The 25890-nt window shown below is 41.3% G+C and overlaps 1 protein-coding gene across 3 annotated transcripts; it reads right to left on the reverse strand.

The window, feature by feature from the left end:
* Positions 1-1605: 1605 nt before the first annotated feature.
* Positions 1606-24171, reverse strand: WDR5B (Transducin/WD40 repeat-like superfamily protein). Of its 3 annotated transcripts, none has more exons than XM_090018316.1 (3): positions 24100-24171; positions 2623-3317; positions 1606-2142 (listed from the first exon to the last, which is right to left on the reverse strand). In XM_090018316.1, exons 2-3 carry the CDS (start codon positions 3277-3279, stop codon positions 1855-1857), a joined length of 945 nt encoding a protein of 314 aa, XP_089874442.1. In that variant the 5' UTR covers positions 3280-3317; positions 24100-24171; the 3' UTR covers positions 1606-1854. The 3 variants fall into 3 exon arrangements, with proteins under 3 accessions (XP_089874442.1, XP_089874440.1, XP_089874441.1); XM_090018314.1 differs by having other exon boundaries at positions 23982-24164; XM_090018315.1 differs by lacking the exon at positions 24100-24171 and adding an exon at positions 23955-24065.
* Between the last annotated feature and the right edge of the window lie 1719 nt (positions 24172-25890).

Here is a 25890-nt window from a genome sequence, read left to right on the forward strand (position 1 = left end):
ATGAATTGCTTGCGAGCCTGATTGTATGTGTGAATAAATTATGTCTAGCTATATGCATAAGTTGATTTCGAGCCTATTGATAGGCTTGAGTAAAATGACTGCATAACTGCATGCATGTTTTGCATTGTAAGCATAATTGTACGCTTGAATGATTTGTATACATATTGTATACACAAGTACATATACATATGATTATATGTTTGAATATCATGTACACATAAAAATATGAGTTAATTATATGTTTATTTACATATATCGCATATGAAAGTATATGTGAATTGTATGTTTATTTACCCATAAAGATATGGGCAAATTATATGTTAATTCATTCATATAAATATGCATAAATTGTTTGCTTTGTATGCATAAAGGTATGTATACATTGTATGGTTGATACACACATAAAGGCATGCGTAAATGGTTACTCGCAAGAGATTGAAGGTGGTTTACAAATGATTCGATAAGGCTTCCGCTGTGTTCGAAAAGAATAAACAAAAATCTTCCTGAATTTTGGAGCGTTAAAAAGACAAAATAAGATAGTGGGCAGAACAATCATCAAAAGGGATGAAATAATGAAATCAACCAGGACATTTTGAAGGGTCTAAAGTAACTTATAGCAATACCTTTCAGAGAAACTGTTATCAACACTGGAAGCAACCACCTAGGTGGTATCCCATGTTGTAAGCAGGGTCCTGTGCCAAGCTGAAGGCCCAGGTTCGAATCCCTCTGCCACATAGGGCTTAAGAGATATCTGGTAGGGGTCCGCCTAACCCCAGCTTGCCTTTAAAAAAACAAAAACACTGAAAGCGAAAATGGTTCCTCCACCTCTGTAATAACTTGCTGAGGGAGCACCACTTCCAAAAAAGTCGAGCAATTTTTCAGATTACTCAACATATCATTAGCAATGTGGAAATTAGGTTTACGAAAGAAGTTGAAAAAGAAGACCGTCAACGTCCAGAATGCACCATTTACTAATAAATTACAAGTATAATCCAAAATCAGATACATCAAACAATCGCTGGACTAAAAAATTATGAATTACAAGTGAATGGAGTTCACAAAAAGCTTCAAAACTGTTTTCAACAGAATACATGCAGGCTTGAATTTCATGTAATTCCAATAGATTATTAAATGTATTGAGTTATTAAACTGTGATGAACAAAGTATCTTGTTCCAAATGCAACGGAGAATGTTCCAGTTAAAAAATCAGCGTCACAGGACTTTTAATGTCCACTTAACTATAACAAAAGTAGCTTGTTTTCAAGTAACAATATTTACCACAAAAGGATTGATTGCTTATATAAACCACAAAACAAATGAGCATACAGGAGGTCACAAAAATATAGATGGAAATTGGCCAATGGACATGAAACAAACGAACCCAAGGCTTAAAGTATAATGGAATAAATGAAATAGACTCCATATCATTCTCTTCATTCCGTTAAACAATGACTTGAGATCACATGTTTTTTACGTCGTGATGGCAAAGAACCTCAAGTGATCCTGTTTTGTGCAAAGAACTTTCAGTGAAAGCAGTTTTGTACAATCTGGTGGCTGCAATGCATTACTTAGAACACATTATTAATCACATTTAAACACGCATCATGAGGAAATACTTAAAAATTTTGATCCTGACAGGATGCAAAAAAGTGCCAAAATTCTCAACAATTGATATTTTGCTGATGGATTGTGCCAAGTGATAACTTCCACGAAAAACCTTCCCCTGAGACTGGCCACAAAAGACAGGAAGAGCATATATATAGTCATTGATTCCCTCAATTAATGCAAACTCAAACGACATATATACATATTTCTTGCTTCAAGATACTATCATTAGTTTCAGAGGATCACATTTCAGCCCTGAATCCATATCCTCACAGTCCTGTCATTCTCCAATCCAGCTGAAGCAATTTTATTCTCAGTAGGATGGCAGGACACAGATATCACAGTGTCGGTGTGCCCTTCCAACCGCTGTATCATGTTCTTTCCTTGGAGATCCCATAGATACACACAGCGGTCCTCAGATCCACTAACGATATACTGACCATTAGTTACAGAAAAAGTTGAAGATATGCAGTATACTCTGTTAACATGGCCAGTGTAAGTTTTTAAAAACTTCCCTGTTGAGTGGTTCCAGAGTTTCTGCAAAGATTGCATAGAGGGAGTTAGCTAAAGAAAAAAACAAAAGATGAAGTAGAAAAATAATGCATCTGTTTTGGGACAAAAAAACATCAAGCGCCCCAAATCACTAAGCTAGTGTCAGGTGAAAGATTTGAGTGCATTATATCTGAACTAAGACTCTAATAAGAAAAGTGATTTTTAGGATACTAAACTCAAGTTATGCATTTCCAACATCATAGGCCTAATTTTAGATTTGGTTCTATGCATATCCAACCATCATGGACGAAGAAATTTTAGTTGTTGCCGGATGCAGTAATAGTGATTATGTTCCACAGGAATAAAACAGTTTGTGAACATGAAAACTATTAATATCGAAAAAAAAAACTTTCCACAAACTAAAACCAATTTGAATTCTGATTTGCCTAATCCATCAGACAGGAAGATAGGTTCTTAGAGTCGTTGAATCTAATGAAACAAGATAAGAGAAGAAGGTAAACTTACAAGTGTATCGTCCAAGGTGGCAACAAGGATGAATTTTCCATTGGGTGAGAATTTAACGAAGGATACTGCTGGAAACTTATCATCAATTAAGGTTCTGAGGCAGTCACCAGTGGCAGCATCCCAGATCCGGCATGATCCATCATGGCTACCCGAAACTATGATAGACCCATCCCTGATGAAATTGACAGAGGTAATGGGATCGGCATGGCCATCAATGACGCGCAGGCACTTACTTGTCTTAACGTCCCAGATCCGGACGGTCTCATCAAACCCACCAGAAGCAATGAGGTTAGTTTGAGGGTTGAAGTCAACACAGAAAACAAAGTTGGTGTGACCCCTCAAGGTTTTGACACACTCAGCAGTGACGACATCCCAAATCCTTACAGTCTTGTCATCAGATGCGGAACAGATATAGCGGGAGTCAGATGACCAAGCAAGGTCTGAGATGCCCTCTGAGTGGCCATTGAGGTGTGAAAGGAGGGCACCCGTTTGGGCTGAGAAGATGGCAATCGTCTTGTCCAGTGAGGAGGATGCCAACAGCCGCCCATCATTTGAGAACTTGACACATGAGACCGCCTGTGTGTGGGTGGTCAATGTGTGAGCAAGACGGTATGGGACATATGGAGGTGGTTTTTTCTGTTGTTGAGTGCTTGACATTACTGCTGTTCAGTGTTGCAGCAGAATCAGATGCAAACCTGAATGGCATCACACGGAATTGTGAACAGGACATAAAAGGAACCAAAAGGCAATCCATGGCTCACAAGGTAAGCTTTGTGACTAGTTCTGTATGACAACAATAATGCTAATTGCAAGTTCATACATGCTTACAGCCAAAAATTTAAACAATAATGATCTCAAATTTCTAAACTTACATGACAGCATTAGAATATTATATTGACCATTAAACAAAAGAAGTTGCAATTATGAGGATAAATGAATCTACAAAGGAAACTTATTCAAGAATTTCCAACATGGAAAAAGGTGTGGACAGAAAATTGCACCGAGTATTGGATACCAAAGTATACCTCCCTTTATGGAAGGACTGACACCCCAAACTTTATTTCACTGGCAAAACAAATAGTTTTATCATTTGACATAACTTGGTTAGTCAATATAGAGAAGAAACATACAATAAATGAAGGTTAACACATCCAAATATTCTATTGCTGATGAAGAAGTTTACTAACAGGAAATTTCAATACATGCCTTTATGATGAGATGCCAAGCTTTCACCTTAAAAGAACCTTTTTACCTCCAAACTATGTAACATGGACACTTCTAAAAGGGCAATGCACCCATGTTGCACCCGCACCCGTAACATGGACACTTGGACATGCCTTCCTGTGTCAGGAAAAGTTAACCACATTGAGATCCATTTCTGTCTGAAGTGGGTTCAATTAACCCTAACCAAGTCCAGTTTTATCTATATTATATACATAAATTCACACACACATATCTGCACCCGCACACCCAAGTCTTTTGAAATTGCTGTCTCGCACCCGCATCCGCACCTGCACCTATCTGACATAGCCTCCAAACAACCAAATGAATCCCAACAACTTTTGCTTCTCTTCTTCTAAAGCACCAGTTGCAACATTCAAGCCTCCCCAGAAGTTAGGAATCAAAATTCTTCCAGTAATTTGAACCTAAACTTTTCCAGATTGTGTATTGACAGTATTGTATTTCTTTGTCAACTATTCAGCTAAAATACAGCTGAAAGGCAGCCCAGACTTACATCCTAAATTGTTAAAAGTTTGAAAGAGCAATGTCACATGATGGAAAACCTCAGTCAAAATAACTATGTATATGCGAAAATATTGGCTACCCTCTAGTGTACTATTCTGTAACGCCCCGGATTTCCAAAACAAAGCTAAGTTAAAATTTTCATGAATTTCTTTTTTTTTTCTTTGCAGCGGAACTTAGAAAAGCTTTTAGCAGCGGAATCAGACGATAATGAGTCGTCAGTTTTAGAAAACTCCGAGCACGTTGCAGGTATGTGGCCAAGCAATTCATTGACCACCAAGGTGTTCCATTTTATCGAAAAACTCATGTTTATTACAACACTACTGCTTAGAAAAGCAGTGTAGGTTCAATAAAAGGAAGCAGTACAACTCTGTCTAGAGAAACCCTGGAACTCGATGCCGCCTTGCTCCGCATATCGCCACGCAGGTCCAACACCTGAAATCCCCATAAAACGGGGTCAGAACCACTGATGGTCTGGTAAGTATGCAGTCATACATCCATTCAACTCAAATACAATAATGACCACTCAGGGTCGCAATGCGCAATAACGACGCTCAAGCCTCCAAGACTTAGCGTATATCGCAAGAGCCTCCTCAGGGCTATGACTTGAACATCCGCTCGAGTCCTCATGACTTAGAGCAAGCCTTTTCAGGGCTGTGATTTGAATAGCCGCTTAAGTCTCCACGACTTAGCCATGACCTCTTCCGGGTCTCAAAGTGATGTCTAGCTCAAGTCTTCATACTTGGCACATCCGTATCCCACGCATCTAAGGACAACTCCTCGAGCTTCGCTTAGTCGTGCGGATACAACACGGGTCTTTGCCCAGTCGGTCCAGTAGTATACCGAACATGACATCTTCACAAAGGTTATGCAGGACTGACTCAACACGTCATCCACTCATACATTCAAAGCATCGCTGAACCTAGAACTAATGCATTGTTTCGATAATTAACCGCTCCCGCCTTTGGTACGCAGGTAGAGCTATTGTCCGGGCATCAACGCGACGTTCTGGGGGTTGATTATTCTATGTATTTTAGATACCCCAGAGGCCTGTTGACCCTATCCATAGTAGGGCAGTGTGTTTCAACTGGGAGAATCCTACTAGGCCCATATTCGGATGCATCCTCTACTTGCAGTAGTTGGGTTCAATCCTTAGATCTTAAGGATAACCACGACCCCAAAACCCATGAGTGACTGAGGCCATCGTGGACTCTATCAGGTCCAAAGTAAAATACATGTCACTCAAGGCTGTACCATCACTGTCATTCCACAGTGAGCATAATTCCTGAAGGGGTCTGCCAGTCTTACAATTACTTGGACAGAATCTGCATGCCATTTAGGCAGCCCGTGCTTTCAGCACTACGGGAGTATGTACCCGACCCCATTCAGTCTTTCCCAACACAGTCATTACTGAGGGGGTACCCCTAACACGATCTTCAACCGTGGGGTATGTGCGACCTTAAGTCTTATTCATATGCATGCAGAAAACCGCTCTTTGGCTCTTCGGCCACCACGAGCATCACACCTCTTTGGGTGGAAACAACACACTCTGGCTCTTCGGCCCTTACGAGTCTGGTTGTGTAACCGTTCTCAATGAGCATGCATATGACTCGATCTAAATAGATCGGCTACTCGGCGTATTTTTACGCAACGAGTCCAAACCTAGCCAAGGCGCAACCTCTACTCCGGCTCAGCGGCCCTTACGAGCAAGGTGCCCTTGCAGGCAACAGGGATACGAGCCGATCTGGCATCGTTCCATCGACGGACATCATTATGCCGTTCCATTGGTTCCGGCAGCTCTTCTGCCAATCATTTCGTCAGCACCTCCCCTGCTCTACCGGCAGTGGTGCGACGAACCCTTCTACGTTGTAGAGGGCAAACCATGAACTGGGTAGCACTCTGCTATATGTCAGAGTATCCTGCTACGTTCTTTCTGAGCTATTCATAGCTTCTTCAGAAATTTCAGCAGCACTTCCTCTCTTTTACGGAGAAAGCGTGCGTTTCTTTTATCCATTTCAGCGGCATCTCCCCTCTTTGGTAGGAAATCGCCACGCTTAATTCGGGAAATGGATGCGCACCGTTGTGCGTACTTTGCATCCATCAAGGTTGCAGGAACCCTTGGCCATAGCCAGGCCATACGAAATTGACTTAGTCATTACGTAAAGAGCATTTTGCCAAAAACCGAAGCCTTTCCAATAGGGGCTTCATTCGTCAAGCAGAATCTTGAACGAGGAGCGGTCAAGGAATCGCATGGGCGATTTGGAGTTTGATCTCCATTTGAACGCTCATTTATGCGCTATATATGTAGTATAAGCAGAAGCCTGTGCTTTATACAGCGGCGGCGTAAAGAAATGCATATACTATTGTTCAGGGTGTGTAACTGAACGAAATATTCTACATATATAACAAAGCAGAAGCCTTGGCATCGTTCGACGCGACGGCGTAAGTAAAGACATTGCAGAAAGCAGGAGCCTTGGCATCGTTCGACGCGACGACGTAAGTAAATGCATAATCGAAAGTACAGAAAGCAGGGAGCCTTGGCATCATACGACGCGACGGCAAAGGTAAATTACATAGCCTGTGCGATATAAGACGCGTCGGCAGAATCAGCAGATATACACCTAGATCTGTATCCAACGATAGTTACGAGGCGAGCGAGTGAACACCGAAGTGTCCTAGAGGGCTCAACCAAGAACTAGGGTGAGATACTATTTTTGAAGAACGCATATACTGCGCATTCGAATATATATATCCGACGATAGTTACGAGGCGAGCGCGTGAACACCGAAGCGTCCTAGAGGGCTCAACCAAGAACTAAAGCAAGATACTACTTCAGAAAGTATATTCTATATACAAACAATCAAATACTTGAGAGAGATGGATCAACGAAGCGAACTTACTTCAAATCGTGGAAGAAACGGCTCCGGGTTGCTTCTTGGGCTTCGAGCCTTCCTTCGAGAGGTCAGACTAAGTCAGATGAAGCTGACTTAGTTGAGAAAGAGGTAGAGCAGGTCAAGCTACTCAACCTAAGTGGTTTGAACCTAACAGGGTTCAATCCAAGTCAACTGGGTTCAGCAGGTTCGAACTCAGCTCAAGTAGGCTAAGTCTGGGTTCAGAAACCCAAACCGGAATTAGGACTAAAAAAGACTTTGACTTTGACTTTAAACCCAACTAGGTTCAAGTCAAGTCAACTGGGTTTGGACCAGGTCAAGTGGGTTCAGACCCAGGTCAGGTGGGTTAGGACCAGGTCAGGCAGGCTCAGGCTAAGTCAGGCAGGCTCAGACCAGGTCAGGTGGGCTCAGGTGGGCTAGGCTAGGTAGGGGAGGTTTAGGAGAGAGAGAGAAGGCAAGAGAGAGAGGGGGGGTCGATTTTTATGAGAAGAGAGAGAGTGGGGAGGGCTATTTATAGCCCAAACCCACCTCCTCTTGGGTTTTTCCATGCCCAAACTACCCCCTTGGCTTCTTTTTAATTCCAAGAGGTTCCTTGGTGTGGGGCCCACTTGGATATTCCATGGGATATTTTTGTGGGTCCCACCAGATATTTTCTGAGGAATATTTCTGTGGGTCCCACCAATATTTCCGTGGGTCCCGCAAGAATTTCGGGTTTCCGGCGATTTTTTTCCGAAAAATTCTGAGTACGCCATTTTCTTCGTATTGACGTAACTAAGAAAGTTGGCTCGTACGAATCTATTGATTTCGTTTAGTTAGGAAGTTATGGCTTCCCGAGTGTTTGAGCATATATTCGCGATTCGACGAATATCCTAAGTATAACTGGCTCGCAGGAATTGATTCGTTTCGCATTCTGAGAAGAAATGCTATTTTTACCGGTAAATGCCTCATGAATTTTATTCAGATATTTTCTGAAAAATTGCGGGTCTTACATCATTACCCCCTTAAAGGAATTTCGTCCGCGAAATTCAGCTAAGAGTACAAGGTGAAGAGTTCAGGATATTTATCCCGCATATCCGATTCGGGCTCCCAAGTGCAATCATCGATTCCATGATGCTGCCACCTCACTTTAACAAGTGGAATGACCTTCGTTCTTAGCACTTGCTCCCGTCGGTCCATGATCTCCACTGGCCTTTCTTCTACCGTCATATCTTCTCGGATGTCAATGTCTTCATGTTGAATAACGTGAGAAGGATCATGAACGTACTTTCTAAGCATTGATACGTGAAATACATCATGTATTTGCGCGTATTGTGGTGGCAATGCTACTCGGTAGGCAGTCTCTCCGATCCAGCTCAAAACTTCGAAGGGACCAACGAATCTGGGGCTGAGCTTCCCCTTCTTTCCAAAACGAAACACACTCTTGGTTGGAGAGACCTTGATAAAAACCTTATCTCCAACCGCAAAAGTGAGTTCCCTACGCCGTTGATCGGCGTAGCTCTTCTGTCGACTCTGAGCAGTCAGTAGCTTCTTTCTGATCATGTGGACTTGCTCAGTATAATGCTGCAACACAATGGGCGAGTCCAAGGTTCGCTCACCCACTTCACCCCAATGGATCGGTGATCTACAGGGTCGTCCATACAAGGCTTCATACGGCGCCATCCCAATGCTAGCGTGGTGGCTATTATTATAAGCAAATTCAGCCAACGCTAGGTGGGAATCCCAATCACCTTTCCATTCCAGCATACAGGCTCTGAGCATATCTTCAAGAGTCTGTATGGTTCTTTCTGATTGCCCATCTGTTTGGGGATGGAATGCTGTACTGAACTTGAGTTTCGTCCCCAGGGCTCTCTGAAGCTGCTCCCAAAAGTGAGAGGTGAACTTCGGGTCACGATCGGATATGATCGAAATCGGCACTCCATGGAGTCTAACGATTTCCCGAATGTAGATCTCCGCCAATCGTTCAGTTGAGTATCGAGTGTTGATTGGCAGGAAGTGAGCAGACTTGGTGAGTCTGTCCACGATCACCCATATTGAGTCATGTTGTCTCCTGGATCGAGGCAATCCAACGATGAAATCCATCGTAATGCCTTCCCATTTCCATTCTGGAATCTCGATCCGTTGCATCTTTCCACCAGGGCGCTGATGTTCGATCTTAACTTGCTGGCAGATCAAACACTTCGAGACAAACGTAGCCACATCCCGCTTCATACCCTTCCACCAGTACTTTCTCTGCAAATCTCGGAACATCTTCGTACCCCCAGGGTGGATAGTATATTTGCTACTATGGGCCTCCTGGAGTACTTCCTGTCTTAGCTCAGGGTTATTTGGAACCCAAATCCTTTCTTCCATCCATATTCCTCCATCTTCTTTCAAATGGAAGAAAGTATCATCTTTTTCAGCACGAGCTTTTAATTCCAAGTACTGGGGATCCTTGAACTGTTCGGCTACGATGCGATCGAGGAACTCAATGTGGATCGTCAAACATGACATTTGGATTCTACCTGAATCAGCCAAAAATGGCTTCCACTTGACGAAATCCTCCATCAACTTCCATTGTCCGGTTAGGCTGGCCAGAGTGCCAACAGTCTTGCGACTAAGGGCATCTGCTACAACATTCGCCTTTCCAGGGTGATAGGAAAGCGTGAATTCATAATCTTTGAGGAATTCCAGCCATCGCCGTTGCCGCATATTGAGTTCTTTTTGAGAAAAGAGGTATTTTAGGCTTTTATGGTCCGACATGACCTCAAATTTCTCTCCATACAGGTAGTGTCGCCAGATTTTAAGCGCGAACACTACCGCGGCAAGCTCCAAGTCGTGGGTTGGATAGTTTTTCTCATGGACCCTCAACTGTCGTGATGCATAGGCGATTACTTTGCCATGCTGCATCAACACCCAACCCAGACCTGTTCCTGAGGCATCGGCATATGCCACGAAGCCTCCCTGACCAGAAGGTAAGGTAAGGACAGGGGCAGTGGTAAGCCTCTGTTTGAGAACCTCCAAGCACTCCTTACACTGGTCAGTCCATTCAAACTTGACTCCCTTTTTAAGTAATTTCGTCATCGGTACGGCGATTCGGGAGAAGTCTTGTATGAACTTCCGATAATATCCGGCAAGTCCAAGGAAGCTACGAACCTCAGTGATATTTTCTGGCTGCTTCCAGTCCATCACAGCTTCCACCTTCGCAGGATCCACTGCGATTCCATCTTTTGAGATCACATGACCAAGGAACATCACTTTATCTAGCCAGAATTCACATTTTGAAAACTTAGCATAGAGTTGGTTATCTTGAAGGGTTTTCAAGACGATTTTCAAGTGCTCCCCGTGTTGTTCCTTGTTCTCAGAATATACGAGAATGTCATCAATAAAGACGATGACAAAGCTATCCAAATATGGTCTGAATATCCGGTTCATTAGATCCATAAAGGCAGCAGGCGCATTAGTGAGTCCGAAGGGCATTACTACGAACTCATAATGGCCGTATCTCGTTCTGAAGGCAGTCTTGGGTATATCCTCTTCCTTTACTCTGAGTTGATGGTACCCAGACCTGAGGTCGATCTTGGAGAACACCCTCGCTGTTCTGAGTTGATCGAATAAGTCCTCAATCCGAGGCAACGGGTACTTATTTTTAACAGTTGCCTGGTTAAGCATCCGATAATCGATGCATAACCGAAGGGATCCATCCTTCTTCTTTACAAACAGTACCGGGGCTCCCCACGGTGACACACTAGGACGGATGAACCCTTGTTCCATCAGTTCTTCCAACTGACACTTCAACTCACTGAGTTCAGCTGGCGCCATTCGATACGGGGCTTTGGATATCGGCGCTGTTCCAGGTAAGGATTGAATTCCAAATTCAACCTCACGAAGTGGCGGAAGTCCTGGCAATTCCTCAGGAAACACATCGGGAAACTCCCGCACCACTTCCAAACTCTCAAGGGTTTGGTCATTGGATTTTTCCACCGAGAGACTCAACAGGAAGGCCACACAACCCTTCCTAAGGTATTTTTGTACCTTAAGTGCTGATATGAGCCTTTTCTGTGGAACTGGTTTGGATAATCGGTACTCCATCTTAGGCAATCCGGGTCGAGATAGAATCACTCTGCCCTCGCAGCACAGAATTTTGACATTATTCTGAGCCAACCAATTCATTCCCAGAATGACATCGTACTGTATCATATCGATCAGGATGGCGTCGGTAGGCAAGTGTTGCCCTGCTATCTCAATATCCAAATTTTTCACACACCGAATACATTTGGTGCGTGAACCCAACGGGTTATATACTTCGATCATTTTATCAATCGGTTGCACCGAAGCGTGGAGTTGTTCGGTGAAATCGTCAGAGATAAACGTATGAGTAGCACCACAATCAAACAAGACGTAAGCTGCATGTCCATTAACAGGTACGGTGCCTTCAATCAGGTCACCATTTTCGACTTGTTCAGTCGTTACAGCATATACACGACCTGCAGCAGGCCTTTGTTCTACTCTAGGTGGAGGTCGTTGAAACTGAGAACGTTGTGGTGCTGGTCGAGAGGGTCCGGCAGATCCGGCATTACCCCTCTGTTCATCTGCAGCCTTCTTGGCGCAATCCTTTATAAAGTGGCCCATCTTGCCACAATATAAGCACCCACCAATGTCACAAGGACATGGCTTTCCGGGGTGGTTCATACGACACCTTGGGCAGCTGAAGTTGGTCTGCTGACCATTCGGAGTTGGGTTCTGTCTTGGCCTTACGACTTGCTGAGTGTTGCTCCCTCCTTGGAACTTCTTCTTTTGAAAGGGTTGTCGAGAACCCTGGCCACTTGGGAACGTCCTTTTACGATTCCCACCATTTACTATGGGCTTCTTTGCTACGATCACTTTAGATCGTGCCCAGTCCTCTTGGATTTTTGAAGCTGCTGCTACCGCAGCCTGAAAAGTCGAAGGCATGCTTGTTATCACTCGAGATCGCAGCCCTTCGCGCAGACCATTCACATATTTGTCGGCCCTTTCTTGGTCTGTTTCGAACAATCGAGAGCAGTAGCGCTCTAGATTCTGAAATTTGGTGGTATAGTCCATTAGACTCATACCGCCCTGTTCCAACTCCAGAAACTCCATCTTTTTCTTGTTTCTGGAATGCAACGGGAAGTAGTTATCCATAAAAGTCCTCCGAAAGTCAGTCCAAGGAATGACTTCGACTTGTGAGAACTGGATAAGCTTAGTGGTATCCCACCACTTCCGTGCATTATCTTTTAATCGATACGTGCCAAAGTTGGTCTTCTTCTCTTCTGGTACTCCCAGTACTGAGAAGGCACGTTCTGTCTCTTCGATCCAACTCTCCGCGAGCTCAGGATCGGCTCTGCCAATGAAAACTGGCGGGTCAAGCTTGAGGAACTTCTCATAAGTCACTCCTCCCAGGTGCTCGTTTCATGGTGCGACTGGTTCAGGCCTCGTTTCACGGATGGCGGTAACCAGGTTGTTGAGTGTCTCCAACAGGAATCCTTGCGTATGAGACTCCTCGCTTGGTATGGTTCTCCTCGTCGTAGGAGCCATTTATCTATGCACACACAAGCACTTGTTTTTAGTTTCTCGATGTATATGAGGAAGTAAAAGCTTTATTTACTTAATATACATCACATTTACACAGGCATCGCCTTAAACAAAACGTCATGCCGCACTGGCAGACTTTAGGCGTTGAGAAACTATATACATGAGTCTATTGACTCCAAAACATCACCAGTCTCTTTAAGACTTGGATTTCTTTGATGAAGACGAACTCCAAAAGGTCCATCTATTGCCACATGGCCTTGGTGCAGGCACTACTAGCTTTGGCTTGGGCGGCACTTCCGCACTAGCAAGCGAATACTGGGGATATATGAGAGACTCCAGTCCACTTTCCCAGTCAGCAAGATCAAGACTCTGGGAGTCTGGAATAATGATTGGCGAACAGAAAGAATCCCCTCTTTTGTTCCTGCCATTTAAGCTCGGCGTATGTGATGCCGGATGGTAGCTTGGCGAGTGATAGACCTCCGCAGGGAAGTTCAAATCAAAATCCCTCAGCCTTGGTAAGTCATCAAAAGATGTTGGGGTATGGTTGCTCCCAACACTAGAGTGATGCGGTCCACTGACACGCGAAGTCTCATCCCTGAGACCCTTTGAAGCCCGCCGACCCATATCGGCGGTATATTTCCTTTGGCATTCGTTGGCGGAATGCCCATCTTCGCCACAATATTGGCAGTCTTGGACTTCATACGGGCATATTCACTCATCGTGCATGACCTTGCAGCGATAGCAATATCCACGCGAGTCATGAGTTGTCATCTATACAAAGATGCACCCAGATCAGAACAAAAGTATAAAAACATATACTTACAGTGCGATATCGGTACCATGACGGATCTTGAACCAGGTTTCTCAGACTCATGCTCTGATACCAATTCTGTAACGCCCCGGATTTCCAAAACAAAGCTAAGTTAAAATTTTCATGAATTTCTTTTTTTTTTCTTTGCAGCGGAACTTAGAAAAGCTTTTAGCAGCGGAATCAGACGATAATGAGTCGTCAGTTTTAGAAAACTCCGAGCACGTTGCAGGTATGTGGCCAAGCAATTCATTGACCACCAAGGTGTTCCATTTTATCGAAAAACTCATGTTTATTACAACACTACTGCTTAGAAAAGCAGTGTAGGTTCAATAAAAGGAAGCAGTACAACTCTGTCTAGAGAAACCCTGGAACTCGATGCCGCCTTGCTCCGCATATCGCCACGCAGGTCCAACACCTGAAATCCCCATAAAACGGGGTCAGAACCACTGATGGTCTGGTAAGTATGCAGTCATACATCCATTCAACTCAAATACAATAATGACCACTCAGGGTCGCAATGCGCAATAACGACGCTCAAGCCTCCAAGACTTAGCGTATATCGCAAGAGCCTCCTCAGGGCTATGAGTTGAACATCCGCTCGAGTCCTCATGACTTAGAGCAAGCCTTTTCAGGGCTGTGATTTGAATAGCCGCTTAAGTCTCCACGACTTAGCCATGACCTCTTCCGGGTCTCAAAGTGATGTCTAGCTCAAGTCTTCATACTTGGCACATCCGTATCCCACGCATCTAAGGACAACTCCTCGAGCTTCGCTTAGTCGTGCGGATACAACACGGGTCTTTGCCCAGTCGGTCCAGTAGTATACCGAACATGACACCTTCACAAAGGTTATGCAGGACTGACTCAACACGTCATCCACTCATAAATTCAAAGCATCGCTGAACCTAGAACTAATGCATTGTTTCGATAATTAACCGCTCCCGCCTTTGGTACGCAGGTAGAGCTATTGTCCGGGCATCAACGCGACGTTCTGGGGGTTGATTATTCTATGTATTTTAGATACCCCAGAGGCCTGTTGACCCTATCCATAGTAGGGCAGTGTGTTTCAACTGGGAGAATCCTACTAGGCCCATATTCGGATGCATCCTCTACTTGCAGTAGTTGGGTTCAATCCTTAGATCTTAAGGATAACCACGACCCCAAAACCCATGAGTGACTGAGGCCATCGTGGACTCTATCAGGTCCAAAGTAAAATACATGTCACTCAAGGCTGTACCATCACTGTCATTCCACAGTGAGCATAATTCCTGAAGGGGTCTGCCAGTCTTACAATTACTTGGACAGAATCTGCATGCCATTTAGGCAGCCCGTGCTTTCAGCACTACGGGAGTATGTACCCGACCCCATTCAGTCTTTCCCAACACAGTCATTACTGAGGGGGTACCCCTAACACGATCTTCAACCGTGGGGTATGTGCGACCTTAAGTCTTATTCATATGCATGCAGAACACCGCTCTTTGGCTCTTCGGCCACCACGAGCATCACACCTCTTTGGGTGGAAACAACACACTCTGGCTCTTCGGCCCTTACGAGTCTGGTTGTGTAACCGTTCTCAATGAGCATGCATATGACTCGATCTAAATAGATCGGCTACTCGGCGTATTTTTACGCAACGAGTCCAAACCTAGCCAAGGCGCAACCTCTACTCTGGCTCAGCGGCCCTTACGAGCAAGGTGCCCTTGCAGGCAACAGGGATACGAGCCGATCTGGCATCGTTCCATCGACGGACATCATTATGCCGTTCCATTGGTTCCGGCAGCTCTTCTGCCAATCATTTCGTCAGCACCTCCCCTGCTCTACCGGCAGTGGTGCGACGAACCCTTCTACGTTGTAGAGGGCAAACCATGAACTGGGTAGCACTCTGCTATATGTCAGAGTATCCTGCTACGTTCTTTCTGAGCTATTCATAGCTTCTTCAGAAATTTCAGCAGCACTTCCTCTCTTTTACGGAGAAAGCGTGCGTTTCTTTTATCCATTTCAGCGGCATCTCCCCTCTTTGGTAGGAAATCGCCACGCTTAATTCGGGAAATGGATGCGCACCGTTGTGCGTACTTTGCATCCATCAAGGTTGCAGGAACCCTTGGTCATAGCCAGGCCATACGAAATTGACTTAGTCATTACGTAAAGAGCATTTTGCCAAAAACCGAAGCCTTTCCAATAGGGGCTTCATTCGTCAAGCAGAATCTTGAACGAGGAGCGGTCAAGGAATCGCATGGGCGATTTGGAGTTTGATCTCCATTTGAACGCTCATTTATGCGCTATATATGTAGTATAAGCAGAAGCCTGTGCTTTATACAGCGGCGGCGTAAAGAAATGCATATACTATTGTTCAGGGTGTGTAACTGAACGAAATATTCTACATATATAACAAAGCAGAAGCCTTGGCATCGTTCGACGCGACGGCGTAAGTAAAGACATTGCAGAAAGCAGGAGCCTTGGCATCGTTCGACGCGACGGCGTAAGTAAATGCATAATCGGAAGTACAGAAAGCAGGGAGCCTTGGCATCATACGACGCGACGGCAAAGGTAAATTACATAGCCTGTGCGATATAAGACGCGTCGGCAGAATCAGCAGATATACACCTAGATCTGTATCCAACGATAGTTACGAGGCGAGCGAGTGAACACCGAAGTGTCCTAGAGGGCTCAACCAAGAACTAGGGTGAGATACTATTTTTGAAGAACGCATATACTGCGCATTCGAACATATATATCCGACGATAGTTACGAGGCGAGCGCGTGAACACCGAAGCGTCCTAGAGGGCTCAACCAAGAACTAAAGCAAGATACTACTTCAGAAAGTATATTCTATATACAAACAATCAAATACTTGAGAGAGATGGATCAACGAAGCGAACTTACTTCAAATCGTGGAAGAAACGGCTCCGGGTTGCTTCTTGGGCTTCGAGCCTTCCTTTGAGAGGTCAGACTAAGTCAGATGAAGCTGACTTAGTTGAGAAAGAGGTAGAGCAGGTCAAGCTACTCAACCTAAGTGGTTTGAACCTAACAGGGTTCAATCCAAGTCAACTGGGTTCAGCAGGTTCGAACTCAGCTCAAGTAGGCTAAGTCTGGGTTCAGAAACCCAAACCGGAATTAGGACTAAAAAGGACTTTGACTTTGACTTTAAACCCAACTAGGTTCAAGTCAAGTCAACTGGGTTTGGACCAGGTCAAGTGGGTTCAGACCCAGGTCAGGTGGGTTAGGACCAGGTCAGGCAGGCTCAGGCTAAGTCAGGCAGGCTCAGACCAGGTCAGGTGGGCTCAGGTGGGCTAGGCTAGGTAGGGGAGGTTTAGGAGAGAGAGAGAAGGCAAGAGAGAGAGGGGGGGTCGATTTTTATGAGAAGAGAGAGAGTGGGGAGGGCTATTTATAGCCCAAACCCACCTCCTCTTGGGTTTTTCCATGCCCAAACTACCCCCTTGGCTTCTTTTTAATTCCAAGAGGTTCCTTGGTGTGGGGCCCACTTGGATATTCCATGGGATATTTTTGTGGGTCCCACCAGATATTTTCTGAGGAATATTTCTGTGGGTCCCACCAATATTTCCGTGGGTCCCGCAAGAATTTCGGGTTTCCGGCGATTTTTTTCCGAAAAATTCTGAGTACGCCATTTTCTTCGTATTGACGTAACTAAGAAAGTTGGCTCGTACGAATTTATTGATTTCGTTTAGTTAGGAAGTTATGGCTTCCCGAGTGTTTGAGCATATATTCGCGATTCGACGAATATCCTAAGTATAACTGGCTCGCAGGAATTGATTCGTTTCGCATTCTGAGAAGAAATGCTATTTTTACCGGTAAATGCCTCATGAATTTTATTCAGATATTTTCTGAAAAATTGCGGGTCTTACAGTACACTCTAGTTAGAAAACACCTGTTCCTTCACATTTCTGGATTTTTTGTAGATGAAGCCCTACGGAGATGGCCTATATGGTTTGTTTAGTCAAAAACATGTTTTAGATCATCCAATGATGTTGTAATTTGTATAAGCTGATTTTCTAATGTCTACAAAATTCAATGGTCTACAATGCGCGGAAATTTTACTATTAACAAAATCATATTTTTAGGTTGAAAATATCCATTCCAAAGTGCATTTCATAATGAATGGACTATGCTGAACATATTTGTGTGGTCAAATTGGTAAATAAAACTTGCACCTATGAGGTTCAGCTAGACAGTACCGTACTCTACTGTAGCCAATATTGCCCTACACGCACAGAGGACACGGGGTTTCCAGCATTTATTTTCGCAACTTTAACCCTGTGGATGTGTTCGGCTTGATTGATTTACTGTGAATCAACACATGGACCATGCTTTTTTTATGAAAAAAATGAATTTTGAGCCTCAAAAATTTAAGAAGATTTTGGGACATTGACTTTTAAAAGCCTACCTATGTGTAGGAATTGGAGGATCTAAGAGTCAACCCCTATGAAATCAAGCACATAGATCACAACTGTACAGTCAGGAATTAAAACAAAATGGAAAAATCATTTTGCAAATTTCATTTTGTAGGTTCCCATCACTATATATATTTTTATATATATAATAACAAAAACAAAAGATTTTCAGCACGTTCATCAAAAAGGGGAAGGAACCAGCACATTGCTAGCTTAGAATTCTAGGGAATCCAAACAAATAAGTCATTTGTGCCCGAGTAACTTCCACAATTTCCTTCAGAATGCCTATTATCAACCTTGGAAGACATAATGGTTCCTCTACCCCAAAAAAGGCCTTTCTGAGGGAGCACCAATCTTCCAAATTGTAAAGCAAACTTCAGATTACTAAACATATCCATCATTAGGAAATGTGGAATCTGATTTATGAATAAAGTTAACAAAACAACAGACCAGCAACAAGATCAAAACCCACAAAATCAATGACAAATATAGAAAACTATTGAATGTAATGAGCTTCAAATCTCCATTCTTTAAATTGCAAAACAAACTGTCTAATAAATATTAGCTCTTGAAAATGAAAATCCTCTAAATAGAACACATCAACAGAAAATCCAAAATTTATGAAACTAAGACCACATGGTGGTAAAAAAGATCTAAACTGCTTTTTGAATTGCACAAATGTGTGCACGCATGTGTGTGTGTGTGTGTGTGTGTATATATATATATATATATATATATATATATATATATATAGAGAGAGAGAGAGAGAGAGAGGAGAATGTTTGCTATCCTCATGGGTTTCAAACCCCTTAGTGAAAAAATCTAACTTTTATTTCTTTTTAATTTTTTGGCACATCAGGTCCTCCAGATGTGATCTACATGTTTGATTTAGTAGAAACCGGCCTTGGATCATGTTTTTCCAATGTATATGTCAGAATTTTCCAGGATTGAAAAATCAATGATTGAAAATGTATTGCATTTTAAACCCTCAAAAAGCAATATTTTTACATAAAAATAATTTATCCAAGGATTGATTCGTACTATTTTGAACAAGCTGAACACATTCATGAGGTCAGTCAGATATGTATATATCACTGTCACCGATATCGGCGATATTTTGAAAATATCGCGAGAAACACCAATATTTTAAGGTAGTCGATATTAAAGATAATATCTCACAATATTTTCAAAATATCGCCAGAAGACAAAATATCATGATTTTTTGGGGAAAATTCTTTTTCTTGAGTTCGCATTTCTTATTTTTTTGTTTCTTTTATATTTTAAAACCTTTAAAACATGTTTCTTTATATTTTTTGAAGAAAAGTAATGCAAAACTTATTATTTTCTTAGCTTTTTTGTTGTTATTTATATTTTTTCAATTTTTTAATCTCCCAAGATATTCCTAAGATCTATGTCACAGGGATTCGGCTAGCAGGGTGCCGCACCCATGTGACATAGCCTAAGATTTATGAACTTTTGAAAATCTCTTTCAGAAATACCCTCGCTGAGAAATTACCTTTAACGATACAAGTGACTATGGTATATATATAGAGAGAGAGTAAGTGGTAGTTGCCTACTACTTTTCTAGCCTACCGCCAGTTTACCGAGCTTTTGAAGGGTTTTTGCACTGTTTTCCTTAAATCTAACTGTGTGGCCATTTTTATGAAGTTTTCAATGTAACTAACATACAAAGGGGATACAGAACGACAGTAAAAATGGAGCATTTGTGTGACATAGGCAAGGTTGTAAGTAGTGTATCGTTACCCATATCAATCATGCCCAAAGTTAGATATGTATCGTATTGTATCGTAAAAATAATAATTTTTTAATAAAATGTTTTCAAAAAATTCAAAAAAAATCAACATATGAAACAATGATGAATTGTGCAAAATACAACCATAAAATCACAAATGAAGCATTTATGTCTCTATGAGTTGTATAAGACATCATCAAACATAAACTAACACAGATAATATTACATGCATATCTCACAAAAACAATGCAAAATATTAAATATCTTGCAATTAAGAACAGGTCATAAGACTCATACTTTCAAATTATCTCTAATGGCCTCTTTTGCCTTATCCATCGCTTCATAGAGAACCCATAGCTAGTCTCTCTTCACTGTCAACCAATCAAAGTACCTTCACCAAAGGTATACTGATTCTCAACAACTTCACGCATGAATCCGCAAAAAATGAAGAAAATACACTCTTATGTGAGAAACCGGAAAAAGCCCTCTCCCTTACGCACGAATCGATACCCAAATCGCTCTCACGCCTTTTAAGGTGTGTGGGTTCTCCTTTAAAGGCCTCTACACAAATGAGAGAAACGACCGTAGGCAGGTCTTCAAAACCCAAAATTAAAAAAGTCTAGTTTATGCCCTTTTAAAGTACACCAAACATGTACCGTACAATATACCTATCATACAATACGGTACAATACAAGGTCGTATCACACGAAACAACTGATACGGATACGATACACACTCGTATCACAGTAGAAGTGTGTATCATATCAAGTTAGGTCATAGTTACTATACATATTGTATCGTACGATACAACATTGGATATAGGTACAGACAGAGTTACCGAAAGCTTCTTAAGTAGGTGGGAAGCACGCTTCCCAAAAACTTGCTTCAAAAGCGCGATACTCCTCGCTTCCCACATGCATGGTCTAAGTTTCCTATATGTTTTTTTCACGTTTCTTTTCATGTTTTCATGTATTTTTCTCTCACACTTCCACTCACTTCTCATGTAATTTCTCTAAATTGGTAACCATCATTGTTAGATTTTAACAAAAATTTAACTCTTTTACTGAAAATCATGAAATATATGAATAATCAATTTTATTTTAGTTTTTATTTGCTTCTTGTGCAATTCCTATTCAGTTACCATATTGATTCATTTTTTATTCCTTTTTCGCTTTCAAATTGATACTCCGCTTCCCGCTTCCTATAAATTTTAAAATGTCTCTCATCTCGCTTTTGCTTCCCGTATCGTTTCCCGCTTCCGCTTCCTAGTTTGGCAACCTTGGGTACATATGTGTTCTACATGCTTGATTTTATAGGAAGCGACTCTTGGATCATCTCATTTTGAAAAGCAAGTAGGTTTTTATAAGATTTAAAAATTAACGGTCTAAAATTTTCATAAATATTCAAGTCATAAAAAAACACATTTTTTATCAAAAAAACATGATCCAAGTGTTGTTTCCTAGCAAATCGACCATGTCGAACACATCTGCAAGGTCATATTTGCGAAAACAACTCAAAAACACCCATTCGCTTGCGGTAGGCCAAAACAGTGGTAGGCAACTACCACTTTTCCTATATATATATATATATATATATATATATATATATATATATATATATATATATATATATATATATATATATATATATATATATATATATATACACATATGCATGTATGTATATCACAATTAAAACAAAAGCAAACCTGTCCATGGAATTTAGAGATAAAAAACAGCCAATGGAGATAAAACCAATAAGTCAAATAGCCAAAACAGAAAATAGAATAAACAAAACAACATAGTTTCCTCCTCTATGCTCTTACCACCATCATTTGCTTTTAAGAGGGTCTATTACACATACTAAAGCATGGAAAATTGAAAAATAATGCAATAAACACCTGCTTTTATAGCCTACGGAATCCCAACAATAAGAAAAAAAAACATGCACAAATAAGCAAGTGCAGTGTGACAAAAATATAAGATCTTAAAACTAGTGTTATAACTTATAAGTATTGTACCATATTGTACGATATGGTAGAATACATATCATTACTTTTGGATTTTGCAATACGATACACACTCATATCGCGATACGAGTGTGTATCGTACCCATATCTGGTGTATCGTACAATGCACCTCTGTATCGTATCGTATGATACATCTACACCATCGACGCACTTTAAAAAGGCCAAAAGTTACTTTTTCATTTTTTGTTTTAAATACCTTTTGAGGGTCAACTTCTCCATTTGTCTAGAGGTCATTAGAAGTGCATTTATATTGTTTTTTCACCCAAAGAAGTGAATTAAGGTAAAAAAATGAATTCCCACCATTTTTACACAATAAAATGGGTTAAAGTAAAAAAAATCTTTATTGTGAGTAAAATTACAAAGCTACTCCAAAAAAAAATTGTCACACAGAGTGATGCCCCTTACAACCCCCCGCTAACTTACCGCGAAGTTGGATCCGCGGAAATTAAAGATTTATATCAAGGTAGAAATCAAGCTTTACACTCCTCCAACAAAGACGCATGAGATGATCCGGTATGACAATGAGACACTCAAATAATAAGAAACCGATTGAAAATCGAGTGCAACTACTGCCATAATATTTTTGTTTATGTAATATGAAAGTATGGGTCTTGTGGCATGTTCTTAATTGCAAAATATTTAATATTTTGCATTGTCTTGCGATATAGTTGATGTTTGATGATATCCTATGCAACTCATAGAGACATAAATGCTTCATATGTGATTTTATGGTTGTATTTTGTGAAATTCATGTGATATAATTTTTTTAGAATTTTTGCTAAATTTTTATTTTTGATTTTTTAGATTTTTTGAAAATTTACAATACATTTACGATACGATACGATATAGTGTTACTTTGGGCCCGACCGAAACGGATAACAATATGATACTTACAACCTTGCTTAAATCCACAATCCAATGCACACACCTTGACACTTTATCTCTTTGTTAAAAGACAAAATCCAAAAGGTTGTGTTTTCTTATTGTCTCTTTTACATGAACATATAACCTACTCGCCATGCTACTTTTCTTGTTAATGTAAAATCCTTGTTTATTGAGATCCTTCTCTTTCGTTTTCTTTGAGCTAGCTATTGGAAAATTTGTAGTTCATATTCTTTCCTGTTCTGTATTCTTTTTGTCTTCCTCCGAATGATTCATACGAAAGATTCCAAAATTTACTGGCCATAGATAGCAATAGCATACATGAATGCAGTTTGAGTTCTAAACTATGTCTCAACAGGTCAAACTCAAAGCCATCCACTTGAGGTAAATCCCATCCACATATCCTAAGTTTCACATAGCTTTAGTGAAAAAAGATATTAAAATAGAAAAAAGAGAAGCACGGACAAATTAAAGATGGCCATTCACTAGCACTATAAGCTACAATCAAGAATGTGGTTGTTTACATTATAAGGTGATTTCTCATCAACTTTATCCACAACAAAGGTGTCTTCATTACATGGTTTCTAGATTGAAAAAAAAATTGTGATAAATAACTTTCAGACATAACAAAGGTGTCTTCATTACATAGTTTCTAGATTAACAAAAATGGGATAAATATTATTTTGGGGATCTTTCCTCCCTAAACATCCTTACTTTGAAAACCAAATGTGCGCAGATGAGCTTCTGACCTCTTCCTTGAAAGCAAAATCTATCATCAAGCATTACAAGTAAATAAAATGCATGATATAAAAACTGCAGCAGTAGAAGACACCGCCGCAAAAATCTGACTATTTCTATCACCAACAAATATTCTCCTTGATTGATCAGCCGATCTATAACTTTTACTGAATTAAATTTGCTTTCATTTATCATAATTCCGCTATTTTCTTTTCTTTCTTTTTTTATATAGGCTTTTTAGAACACCACTATGCGGAAACATAATCGGTGTCACGTGTTTAGGTGTTTTCAGATGCAAGTAACTAATGAAGAAGAACAATCACATCCATGATCAAATACTTGAAGGGTGATGTTACTCCACAAATAACTGTAATCAAATCGATCAGATACTAGAAATCTTGTTGAGCGGTAAACGAAAACAAGTATGCAAGCAAAAAATAACAATTCTACGAAGTTTGAAATCTCAGAAAGACGGACTATCTTGCAAGGGGGATATAAAAGAACAAATTATTTCAGCTACCAACAACTACAAACGGGCATATTTTAACACCTTGCTCAATGTTGGGTTGAGAATAACCTCGTTGGTGATCCAGATTTTCTCCTTGGAACTGCTCGGTTCCTTGAATGGTCCGGCGTTCCAAGAGTTCTTCAGGGGAACCGAACAAAATGACGCCGAGAGAGAGAGAGAGAGAGACCTGGCCGGTCAATCGTGGACGGGTGGTGATCGACGGAGAGAGAAGAGGGTCCAGAGAGATCAGACGGACGAGAGAGGCCGAAGAGAGAGAGAGAGAGAGAGAGAGGCGGCGATGAGCGGAGGGCTCGGTTGGGGAAGTAACGCGTAAAAGTATCATCTATATATACGGAAAGAAAGCCTCGTTAAAATTACGATAGATTGAAAAATATGAGTTAAAAATAATTTATCACGTATTAATGTATTTTAAAAAAAAAACTACTTCGTTTTATGGTATTTTAAAATTTAGGGCTAATCAGCGGTTCTGACCAATAGCAGACCCGGATCCAGAACCAAACTCTGGTCCGGACATGAATAACATAAACCAAATCCAGTGAAGTTTTCTTCTCAGAGCTCAAGACAATCCATGGGTCTAGTATGGAATTTCATAAATCATACCCGGATCCATATACAACTCGGTCCCTGAAGGTCCAAACCAAACAACTGTTCCAACCTTTTTCATTATGCTCAAACTGAGTACTGGACTTATGGCGGATCCAATTTAGGTTGGAACTGGGACATACCCGGCTGTCTGTCCATTTTTGTAAACTTTACATATACCAATAGTAGTGCATCCACCCATCTTTGTGGCCAAGATTTAGTGGATAAACTATTTCAATTTAGCTCTGTTTGAGAACCGGTGTTTGAAGGATTTGCAAGGAGTCGGGAAAAATACAAAAAACTGGACTTCAAGAAAAATGGATTTCAAAATAATTGTGGATTCTTTTTATTGTTTGGAAGCATAAGAAACTCTTTCAAAGATTCATACTTTCAACTCATTCTTGGCTGTAGATGAGTGTGACTATACCATTATTGATGCCAATAATAGAGTAAAATAAGTGAACATAAGATTTAAGTAGTTAAATGAAAACAAAAGTTTGAACAATCAGGAACCCATCTAAATCCTTGTGATTCAAGGAGTTGTAAATGCTTTCTCTTTAATAGAGGACTTAAAATTTGAAATTTCTAATATTTGGAGTTGATTGATTCCCAGCCCACATTCATGCTTTCCTCCACTTCCTTCTCCCAAACACAATCCAAATCCATTTGGACCCTATCACACTATGTAACCATCTCTCACACCCTCCCAGTTCCTCTACCCTTCTCCCAAACAGAGCCTAAGAGGTTTCAGTTAGAGATGTTTCTGGGTTGGATTAGATCTGGATCTGACTTTATTTTATGCTTTTGGGCGTCTTAGCAACAACTCTCTAAGAATTTGACAGAGATGTGTGTGGTTTCTTTACCCAAAGGGGTTTGGCAAAGTGGGATGGGGCCTATGGCGCTAGGCATGCGGTCTATATTCAAATCTCATACACCACACCCCTTTAGCACATGGCGACTCCTTGGGGGCAAGGGGTAAGCCAAAGGAGTTTTACTCTGCCAGGAGAGTAATCATAAGTACGGCAGGCAAAGATAGCGCAGCTAGGTCTCTAATCCTAGGAACGGTTTCTCCATAGACGGCAAAATATTTTTCATTAGAACGATGAGTGCCACATAGGCAATCAAGTGCATTCTGCATGAAGAGAATACAAAACCAATCTCACTTGGTTTTTGAAGCACGGGCAGGTTTTTGTGTGGTCAGGGACTATTTTTATGTTTTGTTCATATGCATACAAGCATCGCTCTTAGAATCTACGACCATCATGAGTGCTTCACCTTTTGCGTATGGACAACCAACTCTAGCACAATAGCGCTTACGAGTGTTATTGCAGTACAATAATTTATTAGAGGCATGCATAGACAATGATCACTTTGG

Source organism: Nuphar pumila, chromosome 10 (assembly GCF_984573655.1).
Source record: "Nuphar pumila chromosome 10, dmNupPumi1.hap1.1, whole genome shotgun sequence".
Classification (NCBI taxonomy): Eukaryota; Viridiplantae; Streptophyta; class Magnoliopsida; order Nymphaeales; family Nymphaeaceae; genus Nuphar; species Nuphar pumila.

Coding starts and splice junctions, on each gene's coding strand:
- WDR5B (XM_090018316.1), bottom strand. CDS start 3,279: ATGTCAAGCACTCAACAACAGAAAAAACCACCTCCATATGTCCCATAC. Junction 2,143..2,622: donor CCACCTTGGACGATACACTT/GTAAGTTTACCT, acceptor CAATCTTTGCAG/AAACTCTGGAACCACTCAAC.